The 21,287-nt window shown below is 44.8% G+C and overlaps 1 protein-coding gene across 2 annotated transcripts; it reads right to left on the reverse strand.

Moving 5' to 3' along the window:
- Window positions 1–208: 208 nt before the first annotated feature.
- Window positions 209–16,290, reverse strand: MTHFSD (methenyltetrahydrofolate synthetase domain containing). 2 transcript variants are annotated; one of them, XM_057401888.1, is made up of 9 exons: window positions 16,246–16,290; window positions 15,944–16,047; window positions 14,201–14,314; window positions 13,471–13,584; window positions 11,315–11,405; window positions 10,303–10,415; window positions 9,968–10,093; window positions 984–1,194; window positions 209–581 (listed from the first exon to the last, which is right to left on the reverse strand). In XM_057401888.1, exons 1-9 carry the CDS (start codon window positions 16,271–16,273, stop codon window positions 577–579), a joined length of 906 nt encoding a protein of 301 aa, XP_057257871.1. In that variant the 5' UTR covers window positions 16,274–16,290; the 3' UTR covers window positions 209–576. The 2 variants fall into 2 exon arrangements, with proteins under 2 accessions (XP_057257871.1, XP_057257870.1); XM_057401887.1 differs by having other exon boundaries at window positions 209–1,194.
- Window positions 16,291–21,287: the final 4,997 nt, after the last annotated feature.

Here is a 21,287-nt window from a genome sequence, read left to right on the forward strand (position 1 = left end):
AATACAAGATTTACAAAGGGCTGAATTAACAAAGCAAGCTGAGAATCTTCCACCTGGTGGTAACAGCTATTGTGGGAACTCAGTGTCTGAGCCAGTGTTTCCACGACATTCTTCAAGAGCATGAAAAAGGGCATTCTCTCCCCCCAGCCATTTTTATTAAAAATACACTGAAAACTTCAACAGACAAAAGCTATTTGTAAGCAAAAGAATTGTAAGCCTTATGACAGATTTTCTGCAGCTGGCTTTCAAGCTCACAAGTACGCGTTTGCAGGTACAACCTTTAGCTGACAGAACATAACCACCTCACTATACATGGCCGCACACAGCTACCAAGGGGCAGTTTTTTGATCCAGGCCTCAAAAACGTACTAACCAAACAGCAAACCAACTCCCACACCCCCCAAAAAAAACCCAAAAACAAATTCACAGAGTGCAGGTACTTTGTGGATAATTGTTCAGAGAAATGGCACTTCTGTCATCTGTCTTGACAAATACACTTTACATATACAACTGCAGAAATGAGGCAGCTGTGAGATGCATGCCTCATTTGTTTGAAAAGCTGTCTCCACTTTGTTGTTTAGCCTGCAGAAAGCAGAGGAAATACTAATATTCTTGAAAACTTAGACTCGCTTCTCACAAAACAATGAAAACGCCTATTTTTTTCCCCCTCTATTCATATTCATTTCTGACTATTGATTTCTACTTGCCCTTTGCTTCTCTGATTTTTGGCCAGCTCAACTCGCAAAGGATAACCCCCGAGGCTCAAGCCTTTCAAAGAGGATACAGCACTCTCTGCGGTTGGTTTATCCTTGTAATCGAGAAAAGCCCTGTGCTGTGCTCCTTGCCAATTCAGTCGTAAAGGAGTTACATGGAATTCCCTCAAAGCACATTTCAGCTCGCTCACTCTTACACTGGGAGGTATGTTCCCCAGGTACACGGTAGTAATCCTGCCAGATCCGTCTAATCTGGGACTTAAAGAATCACCTTCAACACAGTGTTTTCCTATTTCAGCTGAGCCCATAGCAGCCTGCGGTCTTATATTTTCAGCCGTTGCCCTCTGATTTAATGCTGCTGTTTTTTTGGTATTTGCAAAGTCTGAATGTGCATCTTGGAGGGTCACATCCTTGCCAGCCAGCTTCTCCTTGTAGTGAAGACTCCTCAGGATGGGGATTTTTCCCAGCATCTCAGAGGTGACCTAAAAAGGAGGAAGACAGATACAATTATGAGATTTCTCACCTTCCAGAAAGAGACAACAACCATTAGCACCCATTTGCACCATAAAAAGAGGAACCTTATTATACTGCTACCATTCAGAGTGCCAGAGTATTCAAAGTGTTACAAATTGCTGGCCTGATTCTGAAGTTCCTCCCTAAATACACACTGCAGGACAAAAATAAACATTAGTTACTCTTTAAGCAAGCAGCACAATGTAGATCCAGCAGGAAAATCAAAACCAAACTCAGAACTACTAGATTTTGACATTTATTTATCAGAGTGTTTTCAGATTTGCATTCTCATTGTTATCCCTTAATATTTGCTTTGACTGAGGGCCTGCGCTCCTGCTCTGGCAGAATCTTACATGCCCGTAATTCATGAAACCATCAGGCACTTTCATCCTACATATCTCCTTGTGCTCTTTTCCCCCAAAACAGGGTATCCCGTAGGCTGGGTCACACAATAGGGAGGGACGATGGTGTGAAGTTTGCAGCTGGGGAGCGTGCCTTGTAGCGGGGCTCCTCTGAATGTGGGCCCAGCTGGAGGCACGTTCTCTGGTTGCAGCACATCAACAGATCACAGCCTCCCTCTCCCTTTTGTCATCCAACTTCACACACCACCCGCAGCTACTCATCAGATCTCACAACAGTCTGCTGGGTTGGGTCACGGAACAGAACGGAAGAGCACCCGGACCCAGACATTCTTCAAAACTGTGAATCTTCTACCAACTTCCATCCACTCCCAGTTCACAAGCAGCTTTTCTGGAAGGGCTCTTCCTCTCAACAGCTGAACCCTATCCATCTCAGGCATGAGATGCCCCAGGCTGCATTCACTGACTGGCAGGAAACACAGTGGCTCCCTGGCTAATGTGGTCTAGCTCTTGGCTTGCAAACTGCAGTTGGAAAGAGGAATAATTTGTACTTGGCTGCTGGACAAGCAGAACATCCATCAACACAAGATCCAATTCTTAATTTTAGGGAACAAAACAGAACCCAGGGAAGTGACACCTGAGTAGCCCACACACTGAGCAAGCCACTCTAGCAGGGTACTGCACCCAAGCTTATGAGCCTCTATACTTCGCAGAAGGCTGCACTGGACTAGCACAAGCATATCCTGGCTAGAATACGCTTGCAGATCTCCCAGCTCAGATCTCCCTCATATCTCCGAGCCCCTCAATTCTTGGTTCTACAATTACAGTCAAAGTGAGTTTGATTGTCTGGCAGCATGTTGTGGTTTAAACCCAGTCCGGTAACTCGTTCACTCACTGCCCCCTTCTTTCCCTCTCCCTACTCCCAGAAGGACCGAGAGGAGAATCAAAAAGAATGCAACTCCCATAGGTTGAGATAAGAACAGTTTAGTAACTAAGGTATAACACAAATCACTGGTGCTACCACCAATAATAATAATGATAAGGAAATAACAAGGGAAGAGAATACATCAGCTCACCACCAGCCGACCGATAACTCGCTCCCCCCAGCCCGACCAAGCTCTGACCGATACCTCCTCCAACCGCGCAGTCTCCCAGCCCTTCCGGCTAACTCCCCGTTACATCCTGGGCATGATGTGCTGTGGTATGGAATACCTCTTTGGCTAGCTTGGGTCAGGTATCCTGTCTCTGCTTCCTCCCGGCTTCCCCTCCTCCCTGGCAGAGCATGAGGCTCACAAAGTCCTTGGCCAAACCAAAACATCAGTGTTATCAGCTCTGTTCCCAGGCCGAAAGTCAAAATACTGCACTGCACCGCACCAGCTACCAAGAAGGAGAAACATGACTGCTACTGCTGAACCCAGGACACAGCACCACATCAAGTCTAAAATTCACAGGTCTCCAGGGAGAGTAGCCCAGCTCTGAAGTGACTGGAGTAAAATCAAAGACAGGGTGGGGGCAACAGTAGGTTAAGGTAACAGGAAAGCCAGTCAACAAAAGTCTGTTACATATTCCCAGGGCTCCTCTTCTGAGGAGCAAATCAGCAAGTTTTATTTCAGGCTGAAACCAAATAAAATTATAATTTACATAAAGTCTGTCCAACCTGTTAATATAAAACAAAATAGCCCAATAGGACTATCCAGGATGAAAGAGGCCACCTCCACTCTGCCACACTGCAGACCCAGAGTCAAGGTGTTTGGGATCATGCCGCTTAAACATGCAAGCTTTACAGCTGAGAACAATTTCTGAACAAATCTGGCCTGATCTGGTAGCAGGATAGAGAAGCAAGGACTTCCTTTGGGGCTCCAGGAGCTCCTGTACTCTGAAAGGTACATGCCATTTTCAGATTTTGAAGAGTTATTGCTCTTGGATTTATATATGGATTTTTGGACTGATTTGATTTTCTCAGCCAAGAATTCAGACTGCTGTGTTTGATAGCAAACTCCCCTTCCTTGGGCAATACAACGTCAATGGTTGAAACCATCTTACTTTGTTTTTACTGGCCAAAAATTGGGAACATTTGTTGTCCTCTGTCAAATTTCTATGTGTAATGCTAATTAAACTAAACAGGAAAAACATTTTTCTATTCTCATGCAGCTAATTACTCCTGGGTCCAAGGCACAACCTCAACCTCTTAACAGGTGTATGTACAGTTCCTTTCACCCTGAAATTAAAGTTGGTTCCCAAGGCATGGACTGGGTGTTCAGTTAGAAAGATCAATGCTACCAATGGCAAACCCTCACCACTTTGTAGATGAAGGGAACCAAAGAAAAAGGCACTGAGAGGATGATCCCTGGAACCCCCACTCTTTTAAGGACAAACCAAGGAAAGGATTCAGATAAGCCAGGGCTAGCATACTCTCTAAAAGATTTTGCCTGGCCAGGCTTCAACATGGCCTCTCCTCTCACTAGAACGACCAGTAATTTTTGGCATCTGACTGGAGCTCTTGGAGCTACTGTTTCAGGCTCCCTGCAAACTTGGGAAGATGTAGTTACAACAGCAGAAATGTCTTCACGAGGACTATGAACTGTTGTTTTCTATAAAAGCTGAAGCTTTGATCAAACACCACCAGGAAGTGAACCTATCAATACCTTAAATTCAGTCCCATGCAGATATAACAAAAAGTTGCCTTTACAGTACCAAACCAACAAAGTCAGATGATTAGGCACTTGGATTTGTTTTATAATAGAAAACTGTAAAAAACTGTAAAACAACCTACATCAGACAAGTTCTGACACTGGCAACTGACATCCTTCTGCCACAAAAGAAAGACAGAGGATTTACCTTAAGGGTTTGTTTCCTTGAGGTCCTACAGAATCTTTCAGCTGGGCCAAACCTCCTAAATACTTCCCTATTTTCCCCCACTTTTTTATTGAAGGAACAACAGAAACTCACTTTGGGATTCCAGAGTTTCAAATCAACAAACCAATTCACTAACTTTTTTGGGGTGCAGGGGATGAGAGCCAAAAGGGCAAAGGGGGCAGTGGGTGGCAGAGGAGAAGAAAAAAGCTTCCTCTGCTCTGTTGCAAAATAGCAAACAAAAGAGCTCTGTGGTAGTACAATGTGTTGCTAATTATGATCATGCAAAAAGTTTCTTTTGTCTTTTGAGTTGTGGAGGATTGCAATGATTTATTTCCATGTGGAAACAGGCCAAAGATATTCCCCCTCTCTTTCAAACAAGCTGCACGTTTCTTGGTTCTGTGCTGTCTGGTCACTCCTTCCTAGCCTGACCTACTGCTTTAGGCTAAGCCAGACTTGGGTTCTATCCCAGGTCTGCTTGACCCCGTTATGCAGATCTGGGCAAACCCAGTGGTAGAAGTTTCTTCCCCTGTTCCCCTCATCCCTAAAAAGTCAAGGCCAAACCATTTATTGATGTTTGTAAACTTTGTACTGAGTGTTGGGATTTAGCTAAATGATTGGCTTTGGCAGTGAAGCCAGCTGAAGAAGTTTCTTATTACTCCTTGACCACCAATTCCCAGGCCAGTTCCATACTTCAGCCCTCTGGGGTTGGCCAACAGAAGTGTTTGTGGGTCTGCACTATAAACTCAGTAACTGATGTGATTCAGGTTAAAAATAACTTCACCAAAAGCAATTCATCATTTAACAATCCTGCCTACTCTCTGCCATGGCTTGGGAGAGCCTTGGGGAAAGAGGACAGCAGGGTAGATGAATTCTTCTGACACACAAGGAGTGGGCTATGGGAAAGGAGCTGAGAAGGGAAACGTGGCCCCTTTCTGACAGAAACCTGAAGAAAACAGTCTTGGGTACTGAGTGCCAACACAAATCTCCCAACACTTAACCCCGAGCATCCACTCTTATGACACCTGGTTTGGTCCCAAAACAACGTAGTGGCAGATGGACTTCTGCAACTGCTCTGCTAGAACATCAAGGCTCTCTTCAGCCTCTGTTATTCCAGAACAGTGAATGTGGCCACTTTCAATATTTTGCTGGGCAAAATGAAAGATGTATTTGTCCTCTGACAGAATGAGCAATGCTGACCCCTGATATAGCACAGGCCAAGCCAAATACCACTTTGATTTCCCTGGCAGCAGAAGTGGTGCAGTTCTAATATATGGCACATGAGGGAAGGGCAGCTAGAGACTGGAGAGCATTCTAGGTCTGCTATTTAATTCTGCTTCGCACAGCTACTCATCTGCACACATCAACTGATGTAGGAACATGTAGCTCAAAATGGAGAGAGACGATGGTGCTGCATCCTTTGAGGAAGCCTGTGAACACAACAATCAATGTTTAGCAGATGCACCAGCCCCTCCAGGTATTTAGCTGGTAGGCAAAAGATGCCTGAAAAATTCATCTCTGCCCACCCAGAGGGGTCTCTGACCCAAGACCGTTCGTAACGGCTTTCAGGACAGAGTCTGCTTCTCGTGTTGTCTCTTTAATCAGTTGCTTGTTTAAATGAACACTGAGCTCACAGGGTTTTAAAGCACAGAGAAAGCCAAGACAGCTGGGATGGGCCAGCACAGTTTAACATTTTATCATTCATTTGCACAAAATGTCCAAATATGTGCACGCAATCCCAGGGCATATTTCTGGGAGCTGGCAGCCCATGAAGTCTGCTAGTGTCCCTCAGGAGAAACTTATGCAACCCACACTTGGAATCCATCAGCAAAAAACTGAATCTGTGGACTCTGTAGCAAGGGTCAGACTTGCAAAGGTGTTGAGATGTTTAACCATGCATGGAAGCATGCCCTGCTCATGCTATCCCTCCACAAAGCAAAGCCTTGGCTAAACTAACCACAATTTTCTTCTGATGACAACGCTATGTCCCTGCTAAAGGTTCTGTCAGCTTGAGTTTTGAGTGTGAATTTGAGCTTTAAAACAACATTATTTTACTTACCAAATATTCTATCACAGACCCGAATCAAAAGCTATTTGTTGTCAGATAGTTTCCATCTCTGTCACTGCACACTAAATTCTTTCAACTTCAGATGCAGGGATTCCCCCCAGTTCATTTTATTTTGGGAAAAAAAATAATTTTCCTACTTCCATAAAATTCTCAGCAGAAGAATGATTGAAAAAACAGAAGGAAATGCTTGCTAGAATATACTGTTTTTTCTACCAACTACTCTCATTTCCCTCTTCATGACCCCAAATATTTTAATTGGTCTGTATAGTTTCAATTTAAAATAAGCACAGCACAAATAACTCTGCAATTGTGACAATATAATATACAGTGTCATAGATAAAGATCATAGCTACCCATACAAAATACTAAATGAGAAGTAAGTTGCCTCATGAGTTCAGAGTTCCCAGAAACAATGGGTTAGATCTGCAAGATAGATGAAGCCAAATAACTCTCCACTGGCATCCAAATACAGTTTTCCAGAGTGTTCAGCTCTTAGCAGCTCTTGCTGTCCTCCAAAAGCACATACTGATTTCTCAAAACCCTGAACTGAGATGGAGAAAGCTTCCCCATACACACACTGCAGTACTACCTCTGTATTTAGAAGTGTTTCCAGAGTGCCTAGCACTGATACTGACAATGCTTCTTTGGTATTAATAATATTGTAGCTCCCGTATTTCCTTACAAATGCATTTCTGTTACAAAAATCACACCAAGTCATTCTCATCCTCCTGTCTGTAAAAACGTACAGCAAGAAACAGCTCAGTTGGAAATTCTGCACTGAGAAGAACTGAAAGAAGGCAACTGAGAGCAAGTGATGCCAATTACCCCAAGAAGCAAATCACTTACGCACAGAAGAAAACCTATTTACCCCTTCCCATATCTGACACTTTACTCCTTTCCTACATAGCACATAACAAACAAAACCATTCCAGGAAAATACAGTACCTCTTTGAGCACAGAAATCTAGCCTGGAGACATGCATTTTGTTAGCTGCATAAGTACTTTCTTACCTCTTTCCAGCTGAAAGCGGTGTGAGCATTAATGGCTATTTATCCTAACAGCTTCAGCAAAGCACATCCTTCAGCAGTATTTAGCTGTAATCCCATGTTTGCAAACACCTTTAATTTAAGCTCCTAAATCATTGTCTTGGCTTGATCCAGCCATGTTCCTGAATAACTTTTTTGCAATGTATTTTAGGCATCACAAATCTTAACAATAAAGTTTAGCTACCTTCTATTGACAAAACACCACAGTTAGAAGTGGGTTATTTATTTACCGACTACCTCTTGGTTCATTTAGTTTTGATCTGAGGCACAGGAATGCACCAGTAAAGCCAGGATTTGAAGGAGAAAAAGATGTAGAGACAAGGATGAGAAAAGGATGCAAAAGCAACCAGGAAACGTCAAAGGACAAACACTTAAATAGTCTGTACCAAATCCTGCATTTTTAACACCCGGTCGATTAACTAGACCTCCCACCTCCAAGACCCTCTGTGAAGAGTTGAACATAGGAGTTACCACCACAAGCACAAACAAACCATACACAAATACACAAGTTGTTCAGATCTCTGAGAGAGAATAATGCTATTTGCCACCTTCTTCATATAGACACAACACTTTGATCTTGTCCCAAAACTACAGAAACGCAAAGATTATTCCTGCTGAGGCTAGTATTCTCCAATATTATTAGCTAATCAACATACGCTCTGAAGAACAGCCAAAAGCTGCTTGATGTGTTAAATCAACATGTAAATACTCAAACAAAGGGTCCATAGTGTAACGTGCTCCCTTACCAGTGAAAGCTGTAGGATATTCAGTGAGAGCTCTGTTTCAGACAACATCACTAACATGGAGATTACTAGAGAAAAAGTTTCACCATCTCATGCAAACTGGCTGAAGTCAGTGTGGCACAAGCTTTAGCTATGACTCTATAAAACATCTCTTCTCAAGCCTTACAAAGAAGGATAAGGAGCTGTGGCAGACATTTCATTAGTTTATGAGACGTATATTATTATATTTCTTTTTCTCTGAAAAGCCAAGAAACGCAAAGGTAACATCAAATTTAATACATCACTTGCGTCTGACTGACCTTTCATGAGCAGCTAAAGTTTCACAGGAATTCAACAGCCCCTGCAAGGTTCCCCAGACCTTTAAAAAATGTCACTGCTAAAGGGAATGAGACAGAACAGAAAGAAAGGAAAAAAAAAAAAAAGTGTTAGCAAGGCCACTTACTGAGACTGAAGTCTGACACTAAGGCAGTCAGCCTGTGATCAAAAGTATGTTGGCAAGATGGATGGAGCACAAGGGGCAGGCCTTCAGAACAATTACATTCAATAATATCCTAAAAAAATTAGTATTCAAAAATAATTCAATGGAAAAAATGCACTGGTACAGACAGACCTTTTATTTATTTATTTATAACCTCAAATCCTCAACCACAAGCAGGGTAAAACACTCTCCCACTATAGGAACAAAAATAGTACTGGCTAGAATTGTTTGTTGTAGATACATTACCTTAACAAATTAAGTCTTTTTGCTGTTTGGCACATGCTTAACAAATAACTCTTCATTTCCCTAGAAGTATTCACTAATAATTCCTCAGTGGTTTCTGCAAGACATTGGTACACTGCTCCTCATTTCGGTGTTCCTACTGTTACTCAGTCACGCAGGATTGCGTCTGATCCCTAACTGGTTGATTTTAGGAATGAAAATCTAATGACAAAGAAAGAATTTTCCCAGCATGAACTTCCAGTAAAACAGTTCACTAAATGCTCTTCTGAAACCATTTGTGAAGCTATTAAAAGTTTCTGACAATCTGAAGCATGGGTGGAGGGAAAGTTCAAACCCATAAAAAATAGTTATCAATAAATAATGACTTAAAGTAGTATAAACTCTATAGATATAGTCATCCACCTGAAAACAAACTCCAGCCACAAACTTAATCTATTGTTTGAAAGTTAATCTGCTACGTAAACAGCAGTGTACCAGCCACCAAGGTCCTTTCCTTTCACAACCAGAGCACCACATACTCTACTACTCCTACGCAGCCTAAAGCAATGAAGTTCTCATAGGTACAGGCTCCAGAAAATGAATAGAGCCAACCTAAACGAGCACTGAGTAAAACATAAGGTGGAGAAGCCCCTCAGCTTACATTGACTATTATACTACAAACAACTACAAGAAACAAAGTCAGCCTTAAAAATTCACAATGTTTCCACTTACTCTCACCCCATATTCCATCTGGAACAGCAACCTGGGCTTCAGTAATGTATTTCTCCTCCTCACAATTACCACTTAAAAATCACTGAACACAGATGCTGCTGTTTTGTTTCATTTAACCATCTAACACATTTACTCCTTTTCCAAGTATTTCTAACACAAGAAATGCATTTATACGTAAAAATGAGGGAGTGATCAACAGAATGTTGATACCACTACGCCACCATTAGCAGAAGTAACTTGCCTTATGCCATATTATTCCCTGAGGCTTTGGTCGTTTGCAATTGGTTTTGATAGTTCTTGTTGGAGTGAGTATATAATCCACAGTTAAATCATGATCACCAAGAAGCTCTTCTGCTATGTCGACCACCTACATGGAAGAAGAAATCTGTTAAGCAGGTAAAACGAATTAAAATTGCACACCATCCCTGATGTCTTGCAGCATAGGAAAATCTGCCAGTGATGGTGGAAACAAAGTAAAAATGTCACACCAACACCATGCTAAGTCTCTTCTCCAGACAAACCATTCACTCTCACATAGTTCTGAATCACCACTAAAGAGGGGATATTTTAACTTACCTGACAGTCATGCACAATAGTAACTACAGGTGTATCCTCCTGCACCGCACCCATTGACACCATCATCGCATACTCCATGTCTGCATAACCTTCCCCTTTTCCAATTCTCCAGCCTAAAATACACAAAAGTAAACAGTGATAGTAAGTGCAGGAACAGCAGAGTGGAAAGGTGGGCTGCTGTCAAAAGCATGCAATTAAACTAAGCAGCCTGCAACAGATAAACCAAGCACAGAGTTGTAATTCAAGAAAAAAAAAACCACATCAGTGTCTCTCATAGAATGCAGCTTTCCTTGTAATCAGCACTGAAATGAAAATAAAACATTAGTTTTAATGAACTCCTAAAGGAGCCCAGGAGCCTCCAATTCAGAATAAACCGCATTTAGACCAATTCAGTTAATGCAGAATCCTGTTTACCCATTGTAATTAGAACCCTCTACTCACGTCAAACATAGGTTAACTTTACGTGGGTAAAGAGGAACCCCAGCTCACATACAAAAACCATGTTAGCTTTAGGCAATGGATAAAGAATGGATAAATCAGTGGAAAATTATTCACCACCAGCAGGTCTTCAAAATACTGGAAAATGCAAAATCTGATCCCCAAATTGGTACTGAATCAGCAGTAACACATGTGCTTTCACACGCCCTTGCAAGCAGAGCAGATCCTCTGAACAGGGAGCCCTTTCTGATTCTTAGAAAAAAATAAACTGAAACAAAAATTGACTGCTGAATAGTTCTACTGCAGGCCAATACACTGTCCCTCACACTCTAAACCACATTGCTGTCTGCCCACCAAGCTGTACCAGCACTATCGTGAAGCAGGCATCAATTCTTCCTGGTTGAACTGGGATCAGTGACTTGTCACACAGAACAGACAGAACTCAAAGACTGTAATTCAGTTCCAAAGACATGTTTGGGTCTGCCAAAAGGAACATGTAGTGCAGCCTACTGAGACTGTGAATCGTGACTTAGGACCCTCCTCCTGAAAAGCTCCTGACAAGGCTTTAGCTTACCTTTTTCAGAGACAGCCACTGATCCTACAACAACCAAGTCCACTTGTGCTTTCCCCTCAAGACCTACAGGCACACTGTATTCTTTTATACCCTGCAAGAATAACATAATATTAGGTTTGCAGAGTGCAGTCTTTCAACCAGTGAGGCAGAAATCCAGAGTATTTTGATAAATCCAAGTAACTCCCCACATTTCAAAGTGTTTCTTCCATGTATAGCCAAGCTGCATCTGTCTGGAAAGTTATCCTCTAGGGAATCCTAGAATAGATTCCCTACCACAGTGACAAGAATTTTGGCACACTTCAAGAAGGCCTGAGGGAGGTGGGCACTTTTTAAAGCAAGGTTATTTAGGATCGAAGTCTTGTATTTTGAAACCCTTTACTGGACATTAATTTCTAAAAATTAGGGCAAATGACACTTCCTACCCTATTACTACTACCAGCTCAAAGTCCTAATATTCATGCCCATGAGGAATAACAGAGCACTACACATTCATTAATTCTCACATACAAATCACAAAGTTAGTTTACGCACAGGCAGCTACAGCATAAAGATGTTAAGCTGTTCGCCAGAAGTCACAACCAGGTACCCAAGCTGGATTACACTCCACACTGCAGCTGCTGTACTGCCAGTTTCCCTATACCTGCATCTTTAAAAGCACCTTCCATATCTGCCTACGTGTTCCCTGAGAATACATTCTTCAACACTTTGCTGCGTGATCATCATCTGGGATGTGCCACTGCCAAGCTAAGCCATCTTTACCCAAACTTTTTACCAGAGATGCTAATGAACAGAAAAACACAGAAGAGAAGCAGAAAGAAAAAAACCTACATTCCTGCCTTTCTTTTTTCCTCCCCCTCTCTCCCTGCTCCCACCCCTCTTCAGGCTCCTTTCTAAAGAATACGTCCTAACGAAATTCTGTTGAGAGCTGCAGAAATTAAAATCTGGCTTTTACTTGGGATTTCCACGATCAGAGGTTTAGAACTTTTAAAAAGGTATCTTCTGATCCATTCACTCTTAATATATGTGTACAGTGTAATGTAAATCCTCCTCGAACCAATGCGACTTTGTGCTAAATTAATCCTCACAGTAAAAAAGCCAAATTTTCTCTGTAGAGAACACCCCCCCCTCCCCCAAATATCAGTAATTTGTGACTGTCAGTAACAATACTCATTATCCACTTTGTAGGAGTGTGGTAAGAATTGTTTCCACAGTGCTTTGTAAATACAAACTGCTAATAGCATTTATTTGTTAGTACTTTTGGTTGGGGGGAAAAACAGACACATGGTGGTAAGATCACAGGTCAGATACAAGGCTCGAAGCAGGTCAAGAGAATGGTCTCTTTCAAAAGTGCTCTTCAATACCGAGAAGCTTAATTAGTTAACGACTTTAGTGGAACTTCCAACAAAGAAAGTCACCACTAATTGCCATTCATTTACAACCCTCGGTTATAAACAGGATTACTGTAGAACTCTATTGCCTTTAGCAGGAGATAAAGAACAAAATAAACCCACGTAGCTTGCCTAGTCATTCTGCAGAATTTACATTTTCATATAAAATAAAAGTGCAAAAAATACCACACGGGTTTCTCTGCCGAATAGCTTTAGCTGTACAGCACGATACTTGAACACAAGAGGGCAGCAACATACTACAATTCAAAAGAAAACCGGTAACGCATTTTTGTACCTGGGTTGATGCAAACGGCAGAATAAAAGTTTCCTTAAACTTAGGATTCTAAACGAATTGATCTTTCCTGTTTAGTAACACCTAATATTCTATTGACCAGATTATGCAAAAAAAAAAGCAAACACTGAAATATTCCTCATAGGGTTCACTAACTGAAAACTGCAGAATACGGGAGAGCTATTTATTATAAACCTAAAGAACTCACCTATTAAAGTTGCTCAATGTTCCAAAAAGCACTCAGAAAATATCAATACCATTCTTTTAATAAAATATAATGAAAATACTCAATTTCCTCATGATTTAACTACCAACAAAAAGATTATTAATGGTGGGTATGTACCTAAAAACCAGGAATAACACTCTAGCAGAACAATATGTCACATAGCACCTGGTTTTCCAACTTTTAGTTGGACTATCATGACACAATGCTCCTCCACCACTTAATTCAGACCTCCCCCATTCTTCATTCTTACTTGAGATGTAGCACATATTCGCAGGATCTCCTTAGTTGCACCTAGAGGTGGAACAATCTTATTGAACAGTCCACTTCTCAGACGTGGCATGGGAACCAACAAAGTCTTCCTTGCCTGTGTAACAAAAGTTCTCACATTAAAAGGAACTGGGCTCATTTTACACTAAAGAAATATTTTTATTGTCCTTTAGGTCTCCATGTTGTTTATCTCATTTGCCATCGATTAGTTAGCACCGCTGATGGTGTAGTGCTTGTAGATGAATGCCCTCAAGTATGGCAAAATCCCAGGCAAGGTTTTATTTGAGAAACAGATGCCAAGACATGACGGTTGATGTAAAGAGCGTGCCACACATGAATTACACGTATAAGCTGGTGAACACACACAGGTCTGAGGTAAGTCTGTCACACACTCATGTTGTGATAAACATAACACAATTTGAGGTAAGGCTACCTTACATGTTTCGGGGAATAAGATGGATGCAAACATGTAAACCGTCATGCTTACAATGACAGGGAAACTGCTATTGCTCTGCAGAAAGATACTAATTTCCCCAAACTCTACCTGCAGCTTTGCCATTTGCCAAAAAAAAAGGCAAAAACATCCTTCCATGAACACCTTCATGAGGCTAAGGACTAGTAAAACTCCCACCCGAGAAATTGCAGTGCTTGGCCATGAGATGTCACCAAGCACAGCAGTCCCACTCTCCTCAGGGGTGCAACAGTGCTGTTACCTGCAGTGCAGCTAGCCGAACACCTTCGAGAGGTTTGTCAGGATCTACTTTAATCTCACGTGCTCTGATGAATATATCCAGCTCTCTAATAGAGCAGCAAGCCTGGTGAGACCCCTGCGTGAAGAGAGGAATCGAGAGAGAACATATTCACTTACTTCTAGTGTTAGAAAGCGAGCGTTCTTCTGGGGAGCATCAGGATTTATTTTTACAGTCCTGGCAGCTTTGAACTCCTGTAAACCCAGAAGCCTTGTTGCAGCATGCGAGGCACCCTATTTTCATAAGATATCAGCACATCACCAAGGAGTTAACAGCAGAGATGAGCATTTTACACTCTTTCATCCTACAAAGAAATGGATTTCTCCAGATTTTTAACTATGAGGGACATACTGTTAATTTTGTGATGTTTTCTATGAGAAACTGTCACATACCAACAGACGCTGAGCACTTGGCTAGTATCTTGCAGACCTCAGAAAGACAGGATCCAAGTGAGTCACTTTGCCCAATTCCACCTATACTCATGCCTAACTGACAGCTGGAGACTTTTTTAATCAATGAATGCAAACAGATTCCTTTAAACACACGCCAAAATTCTTTCAAATGACGACTTTCTGGACAAGGCTGCCTGTGTTTTACAGACACTATATTCACCTTCCACTAGACCAGACTGCTCCAAGCCCTGTCCAACCTGGCCTTGAACACTGCCAGGGATGGGGCAGCCACAGCTTCTCTGGGCACCCTGTGCCAGTGCCTCACCACCGTCACAGGGAAGAACTTCTTCCTTATATCTAATCTAAACCTGCCTTCTTTCAGTTACGGAACTCAGAAGACTCATTTCTTAGCTGAGTAAGGTGCTGAAGCTTAACGGAGCACACATTCCTCTTGCAACTTAAGCTGACGTGCCCTTGCTTTAGGGTGTGATAAAGCCTCAGACTTTCTCCAACTGCTTCAGCACCTACCTGACCTTAATGCCAAACTAAGGCAGAATGCTTCTGCCAGTCCCTTGGGCAAAAGAAGAGCCCATGTCATCACGTTCTCCTAAAACACCCAACATCAACCCCCAAAATGCTGATTTGGTCATCGTTTCTTCAATACATGGCAGATAGGTAGCTGCACACTCTAAGCCTGATTTAAAACAGGCAGACAGTGAAGCAGTGGCCTGAGTAAATGAATACTTTTTTAAAGTCTTCTTCTTTCTCTCCTTCCAAATCTCCCCCTCCCAGCCATCAAACTGGGGACACAATGAAGCCAGAGGAAGGATTCTCCCACCACTGTCCAGCAACACTTTGCCAGTAATACCTTGAACACCATTCACATTTTAGCAGCACAGTGTTCCCAGGCTAAGCTCTACAAGGTGGGGGACTTCAGGTTTCCATCCCAACACACCCACTGAAGGCCCTGGGGAGTGAAATCAGTTCAGAATGCCTCGGTTCCCCCATCCATAAATATATTTATTGCGTTTACAAGGCGTTTTTGTACCCACTGATTAAACACAGCACACCACCTGCCATGTATTGTCACGTACAGACCCCTGTATTTCTTTACTCGCTGTTAAGTGAGTTTGCACGCTGTTTTTCGGAGCTCTGCCACCACAGCCACAGACCAACGGCACACCCCGCAAGAACACGCAGTTCACAGCTACCTGCTCACGCAGGGGGGAGCTTCCAGAGCTCGGCGGGGCCCGGAGCTTTGGAGGGAGAAAGCAGAACGGAGCGGCCCAGACCCGCCACAGGCGGGCCGCCGTACCTTGAAGTTAGGGATGCGGCGGTGCACCGGCCGCGGGAAATCGGCCAGGCCGCTGGCCTCCAGGTAGTCCCACACCTTCTGCCGGATGTCGCCTTTGGAGGCACCTGCGGGAAGGCAGAGCTGAGCCCGCTGCCGGGCGCCTAAAGGGGGAGCCCCGCCACCGCCGCCGGGCCGCTCCCACCCTTCCCCTTGGTCCTTCCCTCAGGCCAACGGTCGCCCCCAGGAGCCGCGCGGTGACGTAACCCGCCTAGCGGTGACGTAACCCGCCGCGCGGTGACGTCACCCGCCGCGCCGCCGCTCACCCGCGCGCAGCTGCACCCCCCCCTCCATGGCGGCGGCGGCGCTACCGGAGGCAGCGGAGGGAGGAGGAGAGGAGGAGGAGGGAGGAGGAGGAGGAGGAGGAGGAGGAGGAGGAGGAGGAGGAGGAGGAGGAGGAGGAGGAGGAGGAGGAGGAGGAGGAGGAGGAGGAGGAGGAGGAGGAGGAGGAGGAGGGAGGAGGAAGAACCTCCGCCGTGTGCACCCGCCCCTCGCACGCGGATACGGTGGCGGCGGTGGGTCAAACGAGCTCGAAGGCGAAATGGTGGCGTTAACGGCGTTGCCGGGGTTGGGAATGATCTTTGCGATCGAGTCCGGCCGTTCCCTCCGCGCTGCCACAGCTAAACCTTGTCACTGAGAGCTTCATCGACGCGTTTGTGAGCGCTTCCACCGCTGTCCTGCCTGTGCCAATGCCTGAGCACCCTCTCAGTGAAGAAATTGTTCCTAATACCCAGTCTAAACCTCCCCTGGCGCAGCTTGAGGCCGTTCCCCGTTGTCCCATCGCTTGTTACTTAGGAGAAGAGACCCTTTTCCTTGTTAAACCTCAGCCTGTGACACGGTGGGATGGGGATGGCTGTGCTGGCCATCTGGATGGGGTGAGCCCCCACAAGAGCCCCCTTTTACAGTATAAAGGCTATGGGGTACCCTTGGCCTAACGGCGAGCCCTTTCCTCAGGTGTCAGGCCTGCTGTGAATGGGGTGTGCTGAGAAGTGTTGCCTCACACAACGTGTGTGCTTGGAACAGTCTCAGCTCCCTTCTCGGGGTGTCTCTGGCTGCAGGTGGCTTCCCTGCTGTCAAGTGGTGCCCTGTAGCTGAGTGCCCCCAGTGTTACAGAACCAGAACCATATGGTTTGGGTTGAAGGGACCTTAGAGCTCATGCAGTTCCAGCCCCCTGCCATGGGCAGGGACACCTTCCACTAGAGCAAGATGCTCCAAGCCCGTATTCTTTTCAATTGTGTGTTATAGCTGTGGGGGGAAAAAAACCGACCCATTTTTCATACCCCAAACTCCCAAATAAATAATTTTTCCATTTAAAATTGGCTGGTCGTGAATAAAGCAATATCCAGCCTTTACGTGGGCTTCTGAGCCTGCCAGCTTCCAGAAAGTACATTTCTCACTTTCATTTAATAGGATGATAAATGATTTGTTTGAATGATTTATTATGTATAGAATTAACGTATTTAACAATTGCCTCAAGAAGAAGGAGAACATTGAGAATCCTGACATTCCTGAGCGGAGTGGGATGGAAGGGTCATGGGAACAATGAGACAGAGGTTTATTTTAAAGTGTGTCGGGAAGGAGATGGAGGGGGGGAGAAATTGCTTTTGAATTTGGTTTCTAATCTACTTGGCTTGGATGCTACTGATACATATCCACCGTCAGAGCTGACTGTTGCTCTGCCAACCAAAAAGCGGAACAAATTAGGATGCTCTCCCCTGAATAGTTGCAGATGTAGCTGGGCAGATGCAAACGCCTTTTCTCTCTGCGGCTGCTGCTGGTTGCTGAACTACTTTCTTTCTGTTTCACAGTGCAAATCAAAGGCCAGGACTCCGCTGGGCTCAGGAGTCTTTCCCCTTCCAACTATGTGTGTTTGTCAAACTCAGATTAATATCAGTATATTGGGCTGAATGCTGCAGAGCAGCTGCGCTGAGCCTGAGGCTTCACCTTTCCACCCAAGTCCCTTGTAAGCATTCAAAGAAAGTACTTAGAGCCCCTGTTCTGCAACAGGGTGCATTTAGGAAGAGCCTTTTCACTACCTCGGAGTGCTGCTGGAGCCAGTGGGAATCCATCCAGGCATAATAGACCACCCATGTGGAGCTGGGCCTAAATGTTTGAAGCTCATTCCTCCACTTCCTACTCACGGAAAACTCCCAGCGACTTTGATATCTCTGTGGGGAGTTTGGGATCAGGCCTTTGGTGAGCAATTTACAACCTCTCTCTAATTCAGCATTGCAATTTGCACTCCTATGCTGCGAGTGCCAGTCCTGTGCGCCTGTTCGCCGTCACCCAAAATCGCCACACTGCAGCTCGTGGGACCTGTTTCCACCCCATCGCACTCTCTTTCTCCCCTTTGAGGAAGGGAGTGAAGTAGCAACAGTGCTGTTAATTAATACACTAACAATTGAGGGGCGTTCAGATCCTACCAGACCACCTACATCTCCTTCCAACCTCCATGCAAGATGCTCGGTAAAGCTGTTTCTCACATGGATTTGCCTTCCAAAAAAAAATGAGGGCCTGAGCCGGTTTTCTACAAGCCAGGATAATTTGCCCTGAGCAAATGAGGAGTTTGGTAATAGATGACGGCTTTTCTGCTGGTTCAGTTCTCGGCTTTGATTCTACAGGTCTTAAATTTGCTCCAAATTACTTTTCCAGGGTCTCTTATATCACTCAGGCTTTAGCATTACTTCTAATATCCTGATGTAGCTTGTACAGATGCCATGGGAAAGCCTCTCTTTTCAGTGGGAAGCAGGCAGGGCTACAGCATCCATATAATGGAATTACTTTATTGGAAGTACCTGCATCACTTCTAACATCCATTTTACCAAACTGAATAAAATACTCAACTGAAAGAGGCTGAAAAAGATCTTGAGCTTTCATACAAAAGACAAAATGCGGCACTTGTGCGAAACACCCATAATTTGTGAAAACACCTAGAAAAAGGGAGTGCCACGTCAATACAAACCCTGTGAACAATGCAGAAAGGAACTCCTTGTGCGGCAGGAATAATTTCTCTGACACGCAGGCTGAACACACCAGGGCAGCCATGAAAAACAAGCGAAACACAACCAAACAGGAGCGCTAAGCTGGTGATAGCGCTCTGCTTTGGTTTCAGTACTGAAAATCAAAAATAGGCTACAAGTTTTGAAGGCAACGGTTATTAATGATGCATTCATTCTTAAAGCATATTAGCTGGGTACTAGAAACTAGGCTTTCAACCAGTGTGAAGTGGGTTTCCGTGTGTGAATAAACAATGTACAAGCGAATTCATGTGCAAAGAAAATAACCCGACAAAGGAGGCACCTTTGGGCAGGTGGGCCAGGCCCAGGCTGACCTGTCAGGACATTGCCTTCTGTTGGAAAATAGGAGTGGGCTTTGGGTCAGCCGCTGAAGCCAGTGTGGGTGCACTCCCTGTGGATGGTCACCAGTGCAAATGCAAAGAAAGCGGCGTGAATTTGAGGGTCTTAGCTGCACTGATGGCTACAGTATCAGCTACAGACATAGCTGTTCCTTTCCTTCCTTCCTTTCTTCGTCTTTCTTTCTTCCTTTCTCTTTCCTTCTTTCTTTCTTTCATTTTCTCTCTGCTTTAATCTTTCTCTCCCTATCCTTGCTCCTTTCCTCCCGACCTCTGCCTCTTTCACTCTTTCCTTCTCTTGCTCCCATTCTCCATTCCTTTCTCACACACTTTTTGCGCTGTTTCTCGCCTGCACTCTCTATCACTCTGCCTTTCTTTGCGCCTCTCCCATCCCACTGTCTCTTTCTCCTCTCGCTTCCGTTCTCTCCATCTCTCCTCTCTTGTCTCCCGTGTCTCCTCTCCTCCTTCCACACACCGTGGCCCGGAGCGGGCAACCGGTGCCAGTACCGCGCCGGTGGGGCAGTGCAACCCTCCCAGTGTCCCCTGGAGGGCAGCACCCACCGCGACGAGCCCCGGGGCGGGCAGGTGAGCGCAGCGCTCTCCGCCGCACCGGCCGCCGGCACTGCCGCGGGGCCCGGGGAACCGCCGCGTGGAGAGCCCGGGGAGGGGAAGGGTCCATGCTCCTGCCCTCGATGCTCACCAGAGGCTGATAAAGGCTGCGGTGGGACATCGCTGCCTGCCCGGGCTCCACCGTTCCGGTAAAGCGGGCGAGCGCGGCTCCCCGCGGAGGGCGGGCGGAGGAACCCACGGTGCTGGAGGGACCCCGGTTTCCGCGGTCCCTTTTCGGGTGCTGGCTATTTTCACAAACAGGGTGTTCTTTTCGTTCCTGCTACCCACACTGCTGGCTCTCCCCGCCGCGGAGCTCGGCCCGGTGAGGATCCTGGCCTCGGCGAGCAGAGACCGGCCGCTGCCGCTGGATTTTCTGTAGAAACTCATCTCGGTTAAAGCTTCCAGCTAAGCATAAATGAGATTCCGTCCAGGGTACTTCTCCCGAGCGCACCGGACTGCGGGAAGGGGCAGCACTGGGACGGCGAGAGGCTGTCTCGGGTCAAGCTTTTGCACTGAAAAAGAAATACTGCATTTAAAAAGTTATATTGTTTAAAAAATCCGTATATGCGCGCTCAGATAACCACCTAGCTTTTACCAGAAATACGTTTTCTTTGAAAACAGAAGGTAAAAATGGGAAGTCGTTTTCAAATTATTCGAGAAATAATAATAATATATACATGCTTTCTCGTTGCTCCTACATGAAAAGCATCAGCAGATCTCGCAGAATTCACTATTTGTTTTCATTAAAAAAAAAAGAAAATAAATCACCCGGACGTTTGCTCTGTTGGTGAAACCGTCCCAGAACGTTTCCATTTATTTCCATCAAAATTAAATCGCGGTTTCGAAGCGTCCGGCGAAACTTTCCTATTCGTTTTTCCATCACAGATCGGTTTTAACAGTACCTCCTTGCAGAGGAGCTCCCTTTAATTTTGTAATTTTTTTTTGTTGTTCCCCGCTATCGCGTAAAATCGTTTCCTTTCTTATTAAGAAAATCTCCGGTAATTAGCAGCACCGCCGGGTTCCCACGGCCGGACCCTTCCTACCGGCAGCCAGCGACAATCCCGATCTGACTTTGGGGGTAAAGAAAAGAATATAAAATAATAAAACCACCCTTTGTTTAAAGCCTTCCGAAGCCACACAAATTGCAAGGAGGGAAAGGCAGAATTACAGTGTAGGAAACCCAAAGATCACCGCTTGGAAACCCGAGCGGAGGCGGCCGGGCTCGGAGAGGCTGCGGGAAGGAGCCCTGCCGGCATGACAGCTGATTAATTTTAACCTTATCTTGGTTGCCTCTGGCTCGAATCGATTTTGCGGTGACTATTTGTATTGTATTATTATTATTTTAAT

Source organism: Pezoporus wallicus, unplaced genomic scaffold (genome assembly GCF_028554395.1).
Source record: "Pezoporus wallicus isolate ANWC-B61680 ecotype Strahan unplaced genomic scaffold, APGP_CSIRO_Pwel_v1 contig_7835, whole genome shotgun sequence".
In the NCBI taxonomy this organism is placed as follows: domain Eukaryota; kingdom Metazoa; phylum Chordata; class Aves; order Psittaciformes; family Psittacidae; genus Pezoporus; species Pezoporus wallicus.